Genomic DNA, 14,636 nt, shown 5'->3' with positions numbered 1-14,636 from the left:
TCTAGAGAAATGAGGCTGGAACATAAGAGAACGGTTGCATCTCAGTGTTTCCTTGTTCAACAAAAAAAGGCTAGCAGAAACTATTGCAAGGTATGCACTGGAATTTGCTTGTGGGGGGGGGACACATGTTGTGTTTGGATGACACAAACCACCCACTGCAAATAAGCTATAATACATACATAATAAACTATACAATAGTGATACAGTGTGAATATATGTATCTGCGTTTAAGTGTTTAAAATGAGGAATAATTAATTTTGCATTTCATCCTAAGAAAATACTTTATTTTGGGCACCAGTTTTTCTTTCATCCGATTTGAATCTTGTCTGTAATATATGGGTTTCTGGCAGTATGTGGATAATCCTCATTCTGGCCTCAACAGGTGGGGACAGGCCTTCCCAAAATACCAGCAGGCTTCCTAATGCCGTTCATGGATCTTCTTTGGTTTCAGCTATAGCATCCAGCTGCCTACCTCTATTTTTAGGAAGAGTGTGCAAGAGTACAGCAGAGTGGAAAACTTTCCATGCCCCCCCACCCCCAGCCATAATAATCCAACCAGTGTAAAGTGATAGCAAGCTTCATTACATACAGCCTTTCTCACCCACCCTGATAGTACTCTCTAGTATTTAGGGTTGTCCAGCTACAACTCACTTGCTTTGTAGCAGTTTGGTGAAAGTTCATTGAAACAGCTTGAAATGTGAGGTTACTTCTTGGCTGTTCTTTCCCTTACCATCTGTCCTTGTTTTAAGCAGGTAAATGTTCTTCTGGGTTTCTAAACTAGTACTTAATTGATTTATAGCTAATTGTAAAAAAAGATAATTAAAACCGAAATTTGACTTTCTGATTTCCCCTGCTGCAGGCATGCATTTTCTAATTTGCTTCATTCAGCATTTTGACATCAGTAGGAATTGGGAGAATCTTGCTTTTTTATTTGATTTCACCCACTATTTTTAGAGATAGAGTAAAATATATCCTTGAGTAGATTCTTATGGATACTATAAGGGAAGGGACAAAAGCAAGGTAAGTCACTGTGGTTAGAAAATGATGGTGACTTTAAGGAGAAGGACCTATGTTCAGAAAATTAAATCTGGGGTGTTTCCAGACAAGGCTTTCATTGTGCCATCACCCTTCTCATTCACAGAATTTTATGGGGAAGAGCCTACAGTCCATCTTCCACTCATAATCCTCCATATTTTCTTACCACTTCTACCTTTAAAAATGTGTTAAGGTGAAGTAATTGCAGAATGCCTCCTGATTGTTAGCACTGGGACAACTTTAACTCAAAGCATGCTAGATACTGGCTTTTAATGGAAACGTTCTGTATTATATATTAAAGAGAACTGGGATGTTCAAGAATGTAAGTGATGCTCTATTAATTTGACTGGAACATTCAGTGATAAAGTGGCATCTTGCAGGAATTAGAAGTAGAATAATCAACATTGTTCACTAGAGATTTTGTGTTGCTTATGAGTGTTTCTTTTTGCTCTCTGGCTCAGTTTTTGTTTTAATAAGGAAGACAGTTGCCAACTAAACTTCTTAAAATCCAACTAGTATACTACACAAATCTCATGTGCTAAGGGAACTATGTAGCTCAATGCAAGATTGCATTTCTACTAGCTAACAACTGGATAGCTGCTTGGTTCCGCTATGGCTCTTAGGAGAGTCTCTTGGTCATATGTGGTCAGATTCCCTCCTGCTCATTTTCTGGTAGGGCAAACCAAATATTGCTGTTGTGTTTGAACTGGGATAATCATGAACTGGGCTTCCAATTGGATTTACAATTCTAGTTTGGAAGCAAGCTATGGTTTGTGCAAGCCAGTTTCCTACTTTGGTTATCACAACTGTGGCTAGCCCAAATCAGAAAGAAGGGGAAAAATCAGGGAAAGCAAGAGGTAGGAGAAGTGCTCAGTGTTGAGGCACAGTTGTGATAGCCAAGGTATAGGTCAGTTAGTGTAAACAAATTTATTGTTGATAGGATGCCAACCAGTATGTGTGCATATAGAAGCTAGCTAGCAACCATCCATTGCTGTGATTCCTACTTTTCATCTGTTAATGAGACAAAATTTTGCTTTGGGTTTAAGATGTTGGTTGAGTGTAACTAGATTGTCTTTTATGTTGGCTTTACAAGAAACTTAAGACAAACGGGAAGAGCTGGTTGCAAGACTAGAGGGGTGAATGACTTGCTTCTGGTAAACCCCTTCTTTATGTGAGTTCCTAAGAAAAAGATTTTCATAGGCTACCACCAGTCAAGATGAATCTCCAGACACACACAAAAGAGAGGGAATCTATCTTCCCTGCAACTCTAGAGAGACTGAATTTTTATTTTTATGAAGGTCTCAGTTCTGTAAAAGCCAGTTCCTTAATGCGGACTGGTGGCTGGTCTGACCAATAACACATTAATCTATTTCTGATGTCAGTGGTCTAGCCAGCCAATCAGAAAATTACCTAGTGGCTGGACCCAGTTTCTTCACATCTGTAATGTACATCTCAAAATGTAAGGTGGCTGGAACCAGTCAGTCTTCTCAAGAAAAAAACAACCACCAGTAGCATATCCACTTTATGCATTTACAGATTTTTTTAAAAAAACAAAAACTGTATGTTTTAATAAAATAAGTCTACAGATCTTATCTCTTCATATAGTTAGTTAGTTTGTTTGTTTTTTGATTTATATCCTGCCTTTTTCTTACAAAGGGCTCAAGGCAGCTTACATCATTCTTCTCCTCCATCTTATCCCCACAACAGCAACCCTGTGAGGTAGGTTGGGCTGAGAGTCTGTGACTGGCCCAAAGTCACCCAGTTGGCTCCATGGCTGAGCGGGGACTCGAACCCAGATCGTCTGAGTCCCAATCCCATGCTCTTAACCACTATACCACACTGGTTCTTATAAACATATGGAGGCATATATAAATTGATTCATAGAAACGGCAAAAATGAGATAAGGCTAGACAAAAGTTTTTGTTCGTTTGTTCATACATTTATATGCCACCTATAACTGCCAAAGACCTTCCAAGGTGGCTTACAAGTAACAGGTTGCCCACGAGAGAGCCAAATGACAGATACTCTAGGAGGTACTGTGAGTCTATATGAAAAGTAGGGGTTCATTACAGGACCCTTTCTGTTGTGTGGTGCTCCTGGAATTCTCTGTGAACTGCAGCACAACAGGCACCATCCTTGATGGTGTTGCACCAACTGTTAAAAACAATTCAGATATTTGTTGATTTTAATACCTAGCTTAGTAGGTTTATATTTGGTTTTTGGTTTATATTTGTATTTTATTGTAATTGTTCTAATGAATTGTGAACACTGCCATGTACTTTGGTAATGAAGATTGCCACAATTAAAAAAAATAAATAGGGTTGAAGGTGTGACTCTTGAACAATTTATTAGATGCCCTATTCTGAAGCTTTCTTTCATGTAATCCTTTACCCATATACTTCCAAAGTGGAACTAATATACATCTGGCAGGCTGTTGTCTTTGCAGTATTTAGTTCTCTTGTGTTTTAATACAGTTGCTACATATAAGCTATTAATATTAATAGGTTGTTGTGAGGATAAAATGGAACTGCATGACCACCTTGGATTCCTCACAAGAGGAAAAAAGGCAGAATATAAATGCAATAATAAATGTTACCTCCAGAATCAGTGGCAGTATGTCTTCAATATCCATTGCTGAGGAACATAGGTGGGAGGGTGCTGTTGTGTTCTTGTCCCAATTCTCAGAGGCAACTGGTTGACTACTGCATGAACAGAATGCTGGACGGACAGCCAGCACGGCACCATACTGGGCTGGGACTTGGGCAGCCAAGAGCCAACTGGGTGACTGGGCCAGTCACAACCTCTCAGCCCGACCTACCTCACAGGGTTGTTGTGGGGAGATGACTGAGAGCAGCTGGAGAAGTATGTAAGCTGCTTTGAATTCTTTGAAAGAAAAAGGACGAGATATAAATATACTAAACGAGGTCCACCGGGTGACTTTGGGCCAGTCACTCACTGTCAGCCTAGCCTACTTCATAGGGACGTTGTTGTGAGGATAAAAGAGCTGTGCGAGTCGCTCTATTATCCTACCTATATTACTGCCGATACGATAATACTACTACTAAGTACTACTGATGATAATAATAGTCGGTGCGGTGGGCAAGGCGTACGGCCCAAGCCCTCCGCGACCGAGAGCCCCGCGCGCGAGGCCCGATGAGCCGCGCGCCGCCATGTCTGGAAGGTCCACGGTTTCCTCTGGCGGCGGAAGTATCGCGAGATTCCCGCGGCGGCTCCCGCCCTACCGCGCGCCGCCACCGCCCCCTCCCCTCCCCCTCCCCCTCCCCCCCGGTGCTTGTGTGTCAGTTGTTGGCCGGTAATGGCGCCGGGCTGGCGGCGGCGTCGCCGCTGAAGCGACTTCTTGGGCCGCCGCCGCCGCCGCCACTGCCACCGCCGCGCCGTCTCCTCTGCGCGCCCCGTCCGGACGCCTTGCGAGATGAGCCGGCCAGCTCAGCCGCCGCCGGGAAGGAGGAGGAAAGAACGAAGGCGGCGGTAGAACAGGTGAGGCGGCGCGGCCGGCCGGCCGGCCAGGCACCCCCAAGGCCGGGCTTCCAGCGGGGGCGCGGCGGAAGGGGGCGCCCGCCGGGGGCTCGGGGCGCGGGCCTGCTCGCGCCTCCCTCAGCCCCGGTAGCCCGGCTCGGCGTCCCCGCCGCCCTCCCCGCGCCTCTTGCCCCGCTGCTCGACCTGGCTGTCAGTCGCCTCTTCCTGGTTGAAGGAGGCGGCTCTGCCCCGCTGGAGAAGCTGCGGGCCCTCCTGGGCCGGAGCGCGGAGGGGCTCTAGCCTCTGCAAGGCTGCCCGATGCGTTGAACTTGTAGGACAAATCATGCCGAAGCGTTGCACGGGGAAGCAGGAAGGCGGGCGGGCTCGCAAGTCTGCATTTTCCCCTGGAATCGGCTTAGGAAGCGCTTGACATCCAGAAGGTGGTTTGGAGTTGCGGGTTTGGGCGCACACGCGACGCAGAGGTGGACGCAGATGTGTTTGCGGGGAAGAACAGGCGCACAGGACCAAAAAGAAGAACGGTGTTTCTCTCCAAGGAACTGGTGGGCTAAGGGGACCTACATTATAAAAAATGGTTTTGCTTTTGAGGAATCTTGCTTGTGAATCAGATGTCATTGAGCCGTGTATACTTGCAGTATATATCTAGATATGAGCTGGGAGTAGGTCACGCCAGGTAGCTCTGCCCCAACATTGATATAGTATTGTTAATTATTGCATTGCACTTATAGTTACAAGACTTACAAGATTATCCCTTTCTCTGCTTTATCCTCACAGTGACAACCCTGTGAGGTAGGCTAGGCGGAGAGACAGTGACCCTCCCAAAGTCACCCAATGGGCTTCATGGCCAAGTGGGGACTAGAATGTAAATCTCATGAGTCCCAGTCCAGCACTCAGGACTGCTACACTATACTGGTCATCCCTCCCGTTGGCAGCTACATGTAGACTGTGAATAGCACAGGGTTGCGTCTGAGTGCACAGCTGAACACATGAAGTCCTCTCCTCTGCAGATATTCATGCTCCACACATGGAGGTCTGTGGGAGGGGGCATGCAGTGTGGTCAGTCTCAGGAGTGGAATGTGTAGTGCAGCCCCACACTTGGTCCAGCTTTTCATGTGCGCAACAAGTTGACTGTCCAAGTAGGGCTAAGATGGAGTTCCATTGGTTTCTCCCATAAGAAGGGTGTGCTGGAACATTTCAAAAATGCTTCAGGTACGGTATCCTGCTTCCCACTATAACTGACAAGATAACCCAAGATGTCCACAGGCAAGATGTGAAGTCAGAGCTGGTAGAAGATGTGCCACCAAAGGCAGGAGAACAGCTCTTCCCCTCACTTTTTTAATGCTGTGATACTGACCCTTTGAAGATCCTTTACTGTGGGCTAGATGGCTGTGGAGACTGAAGTCTGATCTTAGTTCATAGGAGGGTTGGCTCTTTTTAAAGGCAATAACTGTCCTGCTGTGACTGCTTAGCAAATGGCATTCAGTGGCATACTGCCTCTGAACATGGAGGTTCTTTTTAGCTACCATGTCAAATAACTGTTGGTGGACTTAGCATTCATGCCTTTGTTTACTCCCCTTTTAAAGCCATTATAACTCAGAGCATTTAATTCCATAAATTACCTGTTGTGTGTATCAGAAGTACTTCTGGTTTGTCTTCACTCTACTGTGAATCAATTTCATTGGATGACTGTGAATTCTAGTATTACAGGACTTGATCAAAAGCCTTTTGGAAGTCCAAATAGTATACTCTTGTCCTTATGATGGTGTTGTATTTTTGGTTTTCTGTTTCCATTGTAAATTATCCTTGACATGTTTCTAGAAGGATAACATAGATGAAACAAACAAACAAAACTTTTCATGTTATCTCCATTTCACTTAGTTTTGGGAATGTCCTCCCAGAAAAAGTAATTCAGGTATGGACTATATGCTGAGCATTTTCTGCTATGAAGACCCAACATAAACTTAGATTATCTGCAATCTTCTTATTCTTTAGCGGCTCTTGTACACTTTCATTATCTAGTGCTACCTTCACTGGTTTTCTTCATCCAATATATTTCAAGAATTTTTTACTTTTTGTCACACCACTCATGCTAGTTCTTTAAAAGTGGGATCTTATTTACCTACCTTACAACATTGTTGTCAAAGGAGATTAGATAACTATCCAATCCTACATCTGTTTACTTGGAGGTAAAGGCCCCAGTGGAATCTACCCTTGAGAGAATGGTCATCTGCTTGTGACACTTTATGAAGACAAAACAGAGCAAGCACACACTGCGTAGGAAGCTGCAAGGAGGGAAGAAGTGAAGAAATCTTAGGTATAGTAGATAGTATGTTAGATTTCCCTTAGGAAGACTCTAGTCCAAACCTTGTTTAACTACCTGTCTCATTCTAAACTACCTTGCAGGATTGTTGGCAGAATACTGTGGGGCATATTGCATAGACTGTCCTGAGTATCATAGAACTGGCAAAACTTGCCTGCTCTCTGGGGTCATTCAGTGAAATTAGTTGCAAGCTTAGCATAGACCAAAGGCTCTAGCCCTTTTGTATGTTGCTACATGGCCACGAGACAATGGAACAACTAGGTCTAGGCAAAGGTGGCCATGGCACATGTGAAATAAGTTTATCTTGGTGCTGAAAACTGGGTTCAAAAGAGTTGGTTGAGGTGCTATTGGCTAAGGATGGGGTGAATATCCTAAAAGTTTAAGCTGTTCAGCAGTGCATTTGGGAAGAGGTCATGTGTTGTACGAATCAGTTCAAGGAAATACCGGCAGCGTTTTTTAAGGGCCTTTGTATGACCTGTGGGTCCAAGTACCTGCTTCATGAATTTATACACTTTCTTGAAAATTAGTCTGCTGGTGGTCAAGTTATCTTTTTTGGGCCTGTGCTGGTCAGTACTTTAGTTAGGTGTTGAATTTTACTCACATAGTCTGCATTTTTAGGGACTTAACTTGTTTGTATAAAACCTCACCAACTTTTCCTCTGTACACACTATTTGAATGCTATATTACTTTTATTCTCTGTCCAATGAAATCCTTGTGAATTTTGAAATCAGGTGCACGTGATATGGTGCTCTCCACTACTGCAACTCATACCTCTTCATAGGTCTTTATCTAAGGGAATTTGGTTTTTCCATTGTTTAAGGAAACTAAGAAACTGGTAATATGCTAATTCTCCTGTTAGAGAATGTGTGCTTCATTCTGCACTGTCAATTCATAAAGTTGTCTTGAATTTAATAGCTGTGCAGTAGAGAAACTGGTACTTAGAGAATCTCAGCATTATATGTAAGTGTTGCTCTCAAGACTGTGAATAATAAATTGAAAACTTATGGACTTTGTGTACATAATACCCAAGTTTTAGAGTTTGTGTGGGCAGAGCTAGATAGGAGCTCCGTGAAGGTTCTTCCAAAACTGTCAGTCCTGTACTGAGTTCTCTTTCTTGGCTGTATAATTTATCTCTAGTGTTTCCACAGCGTGATATCTAGTTAAGATTTGTGTGCTTAGTTCAGACTTAGTTTAAACTTCAACATCAAATGTGTTTAGCTGTATGTACATCTATTAAAGAAACAAAACACCCACATATGCATTGATTTCATGGAAATCCCCTCTCCCACATTTCTACTGCCTTTTAATGATGCTGACTACAAGTATTTTTTTTATACTGCAAGGAATCCAGGATTACACATATGGATTACATTAATTCTCATAACAACTCTATGTGGCAGATAAGCCAGAGAGAACTGACTGGTGAAAGTCTAGAAAAAAATGACTGACCCAAGGTCATCCAGTGGGTTTCAGTGACTGAATAAGGGTTTGAACGTGGATTTCACTAGTCCAAGTCCAATACTCTGTTTAACACTCTACATGGCTAAGTTAAACTTTGCTAAGGTGAAACTGATTTACATAAGATAATTTTGAAATTGTACTGTCATGTCTTGAATCTGTGCTCTCATCTTGTTTCCTGAACCAAATACCTTTCATATAGTGACCATTTCTTGGCTAATCTCATTGAAAAATCCATACTGTTAGTGCCAACAATGGTTTAACTAAATTCAGTCCCTGGAGAAATATGTTCAGAGTGGTCCTATCACTTCCAGGCAGATAGATGGGAAAAAAATGGAGGTAGTGACAGATTTTATTTTGCTGGGCTCCAAGATCACCGCAGATGGGGACTGCAGCCAAGAAATTAAAAGACGCTTGCTCCTGGGGAGGAAAGCTATGGCAAATCTAGACGGTATACTAAAAAGCGGTGACAGCACCCTGCCAACAAAAGTGCATTTAGTCAAGGCTATGGTTTTCCCAGTTGCAATGTGTGGCTGTGAAAGCTGAACCATAAGGAAGGCTGAGCGCCAAAGGATTGAGGCCTTTGAATTGTGGTGCTAGAGGAGACTCCTGCAAGTCCCTTGGATCTCGCGATCAAACCGGTCAGTCCTAGAGGAGATCAACCCTGACTGCTCTTTAGAAGACCAGATAGTGAAGATGAAACTCAAATACTTTGGCTACCTAATGAGAAGGAAGGACTCCCTGGAGAAGAGGCTAATGCTGGGAACAATAGATGGCAAAAGAAGAAGGGGACAGCAGAGGTTGAGGTGGCAGGGTGGAGTCACCGAAGCAGTCTTGGGTGGACTCTGGGGAATGGTGGAGGACAGGAAGGCCTGGAGGAATGTTGTCTGTGGGGTCGCGATGGGTCGGACACAACTTCACAACAGCAACAACATAAAAAAATAATGAAGCCATGGTTAACTGTTACTTGCATAGGACCAAAGATGTAACATAGGTAAAGCAGTGGTTTTGTTTAAACGTAATAACTATGGTTTATCATTGTGGGAATGTGTAGGTGATCCACAGGTTGTTCATTCCCCATTCTCTCTTCTCCAGCACATATATAAGGAGGTTCATTTCTGTTTTCAAATAGCTACAGTTCAGTGCTTTGTCTGAACCCTGAACTGTGGTGTCTGTGTGCACATGTGTGAAAACTACTGCATAAACAATAGTTTGTAATTGGTTTATTTCCTTAAAGCCTAGTTAAGGGAACTGCAGTTTGTATAAGTTTAGATGAAATGCTTACAGGAAGAGGGAGGAACATGTGAATGTGAAGTTCACCTAGGCTTAACCATAAACAAATTGTTTAATCTTAAATAAGAACACTCTTGTATTTGACCAGTTTTACATTTAATATGGTCCAGACAGAAGGGAAAGATAGTTTGGACTGATTAGCATAAATACTTTAGGGTACTTGATTTTCAGTTAAGGAACTATTCACTTTCTGGAACACTGAGGACTGCTCCATGGGTAGAGCACCCAGTCAGCATGCAGTAAGTCCCAGGTTCAGTCCCCAGCATCCAAAGGTATAGCTAGCAAGCAGTCCTGCCTGAAATCCTGGAAAGTTGCTCCCTGACTGTGTTGGCAATACTAGGTCAAATGGGTCTCTGTTCAGATAAGGGCATAGTTGAGCCACCAATCAAAGCTGATAGAAGGCACTTTGAACCACTGAAGCCATCTGGGCCTCAAGTGACAAAGATGGCTTAAGGAGCACCCCCAGACTACAAAGCTTGTCCTTTATCGATATCTGTTGTATGAATAGGGTAAATATATATTAATCTGAAAATATTATGTAAGCAATTAATGCAGGTTCTAGTATTATATGAGAGGGAGAAAAAAATCTCCCTATCTGCTTTCTCTGCGTTTATAATTTTATACACTAGTACTCACCTTGCCTGGTTTACGTGCTCAGTATATCTTGCCACTGGGGAAGGAAGCTATCCGTATGTTCTCTGCGACATTGACACTGGTTATACAGCTCACATATAGCTTATTGGCTGTATGATTTCAGAATCAGGTATTAAGAATCAACATAATTTAATACAATCAAAATTGGTAACAAAACACTTATTCCCTTCCTACCAAATCATCCCTCAGTATTTTGGATCCTGAGACAAAATTGGAACATTCTATCCACTTACATCATTCAAATCACCGATCAGTAAAGAAAGCATATCAGAAAATCAGATGGGTAAACTTGAAATCTAGTTGCAGATTTATTTTTAGGGTGCTTTGGAGTAATAGCATAGTTTTGAAAGAAGATTTCCATGTGAATTGGAGGCTGTGGGATCTGATCCTTCAGGCACTGTTGCTTATAAAAAGTTTGCATTTATGGAGAATAGAGGTAGCCATGGCTGAGCCATCTTACCAAAATGGAATGTTTATTTATAAAGGCAGCTAGACCTTTTGACCAAATAGATCTTGGTAGCATGACATTACTTATATTCTTTCATTACTGTCTTGAACTTGGCTTGATAGAACATAACTTATAGATTGAGATCTAGCTTTCTGCACTCATAAAGGTAAAAATACACTTTTTACTCCCTGAGTTTGTTTATGTGCTTTTATTTTCTTTAACTCCCACCCTTTCAGTGAATGTTTCTGTTTGTGCTGTAGGTGAAGTGACAGGATGTGGAGCAACAAACCAAATGAGATGCCTTTGCAAAATCCAAGGTCCTCCCAGAACAGGGATTCCATCCGAGGTTTGGGTTTATTTGTTATTGCCTAACTTTGTGCCAGTAGTTTTCTCAAGTGTTTGTTTAAAAATTGGCAGCATGTGCTTACACTGTGCACTTTGCCGTATGTGCAGTGGTGACTTCCAAATCCATCTTGGAATAAAAATGGTACATGATTCAGACCACAGAATGTTGATGTTCTTCTTTTGCTCCCAGCGTTTGTTGATTCACATTCAGGTTGCCACTTTCAAAATTTCAGTAAAGATTGAATTAAACAGTGTTAAAGCACTCTTCATTTGCATCTTTGTATAATGTTACTGAATTGTTAAGATTAAGAAACTCCTTATTCTGTCTAATAAGTTCTCCTGTGCAGTAAGCATCATTGCAGTTAGTTAGAAGAGAATATAATCAGCCCTTTTCAAATAAAAAATTAAAGAATGCATTTCTGTATGCTTCCTAGTTCCTGCCAAATGGATGCACTTGTTTCTGTATAGTGAGTGTCAAATAATTATGCATGCAGAGAAAAATGCAATAACTAGGAGATAACAATTTAAAATTATTAAGCCTTGCAAAATATTTGACATGGAGGTGAAGGTTGAACTGATAGGAATTTGCTTTGAATTCTTTGTACAGACTTAACCACAGCATGGGATGCTTTTTCACAGACTAAGGCAGCGGTAAGTATTCTTTTAGTACTGAAATGGGCGAAAGCCAATAGAGCCATTTTGGACCTAACTCTTTTTCATAATTCTGAACATATTAAAAAGTGTGATACTGTGTTGTGTGAACCTGGAGTACTATCACAGGGTGCCTTATATTAGACAATAAGCCACTCAGACAACCCATGTTTTCCTCAACCAGTGGGTTGTCATGTCATCTAAACTGAGGCAACTGACTCCAACATGGGTTGTGGGAAGCAACAAGCAAACCGCTTGGCAAGAGGGGGAAAACCACTTTCTCCTCTTGACAAGCTTACCTGGGCCACTGTCGGTGACAGTGGCTCCATCAATATTCGAGCATTCATCATTGGTTCAGTCTCAGCTTTCATGGCTGCATATTTCTCTGTCAGAAAGCCTCCTTTAGCCCTGTAAAAACCCTGTTTTAAAAGAAAACTGTCTTCTGACAGCTGGCAATACTCCTTTTCTTGTAAATGGTGCGTGATGCACTTTTCTCCTTTCCCAAGCACTCAGATTCTCAGGAAAAGGTGGAGGACCCTGAGAACTACCAGGTTTACACTAAAGGATCTTGCTATGAAGGAAATGATATGCTAGCCACCCCAATTCTGCAGAGATCTTTTGGGGGCTTTGCTTTTCACTTGATAGCTCCATGTTTGACAACTATCCACCAAGAAACAAAGTAGCAGAAGAAGCTGTTTGCAATCTTGTTTGATCAGTGTCTGCAGTTGATCCATGCATTTTAACAACACCGAGCAGGCAAATTTTTTCATTTTGGCCACTTGCAAGTTCGTACCATCACATGTTTGTATTGCTGCCAATGATGATGATGATGATGTATTAAAATATTTGCAAACAGTTCTGATGCTTAGCAAATAATTTTAAAAGGTGGTAAACCAGTGATGGGCATTGCCATTGTCAAATATTGCAAAGAGTTTGCTAAAAGAAAAAAGAATAGTGACTGGAAAGACTGGAGATGAGATGGCTTTAGCAGCCAGGTCCCCTGGGATACCTGTGAGGAGACAACCCACAATAAACCAAATCAGTCGTTGGGTGTACTGTGGATTATTCTACATACCAATCACACTACATAACTTATTGGCAGATTGGGTTGTTGTGTTGTACAGACTTGCCCATTGAAGATGTTTGTCTTCCATGAGAAAAAGTGAAGATGGTGTTCTTCATGCACAGTTGATGGCATTGCTGCATACACAGCTCTAGGCACCCAACAGCTGATTTTAAATATGCCATTGTCTTGTCTGTCTAGTTGCAGCACATTGAGAACAAACTGGAAGTCGCTCCTACCAGCACCGCTGTGTTGGATTCTGTCATGGACAGCAAGAAGCCATCTGCTGGTACTACCAGGAAAATAAGTAGGAAAGGTATGTATTGAGAATAGAAGTGCCTTTCCACAAATGAACTCATGGGTGCTCAACACTGAGGATAGTATCCCATGTTCGCCCTACATAAAGTAGAGTCCTTGAAATGAATGGGACTAAAGTTCTTCATGACTGGCTTAGGTCTCATTCATTTTCATGGATGTGGTCTGCATAGGGCTAATGTTGGACACTACCCTGCACTGGGATGCCTGCCACACACAGTGCACGCATTTGGTAATGGGAACACTGGAAGATCTGGCCTAACAAACAAACCTCCTGTCATGTGTCAAAGTACCTGGTAAGAGGTCTAAACACTGGGCAGTGAGAAAGTACTGTTTCTTGAGATTCCTGTAAAGGTGTTGACCGATGTCTAAAAGCACTGCAAGGGGCTAAGCGTAGAGGTCATTTGGGGAACTTGTATGAATTTGTTGTCAGATAACCAAGCAGATGGAGGAAACTCGACCTCCCCTCATGCTTGGTTCCTCCATATTTACTGTGGAGTGAAAATGTTACTTCTCTGAACATCGAAAGAGAAATAACAGACCTCCTGCAAAGTGAATAGAAACACCTGTCCCCTCCTTTTTTAGCCGCTGTGGGGGAATTGAGAGCATGGAGCAAGCAGATGGATGAGCTGCACGCACAGACATACATAGCCAGCCACCATTTGGCTTTGTTCAGAGCCAGCCAAGTGGCTTAAGGCAGGTGCCCTTATTGATGGCTTCCTGACCCTTTTCATAGGCTAAGGTGGGGCTGATGGGACTCGCCAGTGATGGCCTTACTCCCTTGCTCATAGCCTGGGAGCACTGTTGAGTCTTTCCCGGCTTTCCTGTGCAAGCTGTAAATAGTTCCCTGCTTGAAAGCCCACTCCCCAACACTGGCCTTTTAAGAAGAAAAAGAACCTTAGTAATTGCTATGAGCAACATTAGGGGCATGTTGCCTGGCAACACATAACTGGCAATGAAGGCATGGTGCTACCACTGCTACACTGCTTTCACAAGATCCTTTCTTGAGGTGGTCTGCATTTTGGGGGACCCTCTTTGTTTCTTTCATCCCAGCCGGCAGGCAGCTGCTTTCAAGGTACACAGGGATGGCCTGGGGAGGAAGTTGCTCAGTGATTTAGGCCTACTTATTTCTGAGTAGGCATACAGAAGCTTGTCCTGCTTATTTGTGAGTAGGCATGACATCAGTAAGAATCACATTTTGGCCCTGCTCACCTTGCCTTTGGCTCTGTCTGCAAATAAAATACAGCCCGTACACTTTTCCTAGATGGGTACTCAGCATTTGAGCAGAAAAAGTCACTGTTCCACTCTTCTATATTAGCAACATTATAATTTGAAATTGTTGAACTAAGTTTTTTTCTACTGAGCAATGAACTTAGTTTCCATTAGCTTGACTCATATCTTTGCTTCTGTTTGTAGAGTCTTCCATATATTTATACCAGTTTTGGAAATGTATAATGACCTTTAAAGCAATTTTCTTAGGGCACATTTCTATGCATGCTTAGACAGAGAAAGCCCCACAGCTTGCATCATTTGCAGCCATCACTAGCTGAGGATTGTTG

At 42.6% G+C, this 14,636-nt stretch overlaps 1 protein-coding gene across 10 annotated transcripts in view; it reads left to right on the top strand.

The window, feature by feature from the left end:
* The window catches only part of CEP350 (centrosomal protein 350), a 77,051-nt gene that overhangs the window by 5,143 nt on the left and 57,272 nt on the right, over positions 1-14,636 (top strand). For 7 of the 10 annotated variants that reach the window (XM_044439217.1, XM_044439215.1, XM_044439214.1 and 4 more), the window contains exons 1-4: positions 4,393-4,533; positions 10,964-11,049; positions 11,656-11,699; positions 12,964-13,078. In XM_044439217.1, the coding sequence (XP_044295152.1) occupies positions 10,977-11,049; positions 11,656-11,699; positions 12,964-13,078 (232 nt within the window). In that variant the 5' untranslated portion in view covers positions 4,393-4,533; positions 10,964-10,976. Of the gene's footprint in view, positions 1-4,392; positions 4,534-4,800; positions 6,845-10,963; positions 11,050-11,655; positions 11,700-12,963; positions 13,079-14,636 lie in introns of those variants that run through there. The other 3 variants (XM_044439211.1, XM_044439220.1, XM_044439213.1) reach the window with 3 other exon arrangements.

The sequence above is a fragment of the Varanus komodoensis genome, unplaced genomic scaffold, assembly GCF_004798865.1.
Source record: "Varanus komodoensis strain SLA01 unplaced genomic scaffold, ASM479886v1 scaffold34_1, whole genome shotgun sequence".
Classification (NCBI taxonomy): domain Eukaryota; kingdom Metazoa; phylum Chordata; class Lepidosauria; order Squamata; family Varanidae; genus Varanus; species Varanus komodoensis.
This window is presented reverse-complemented; position numbering and strand designations above follow the sequence as displayed.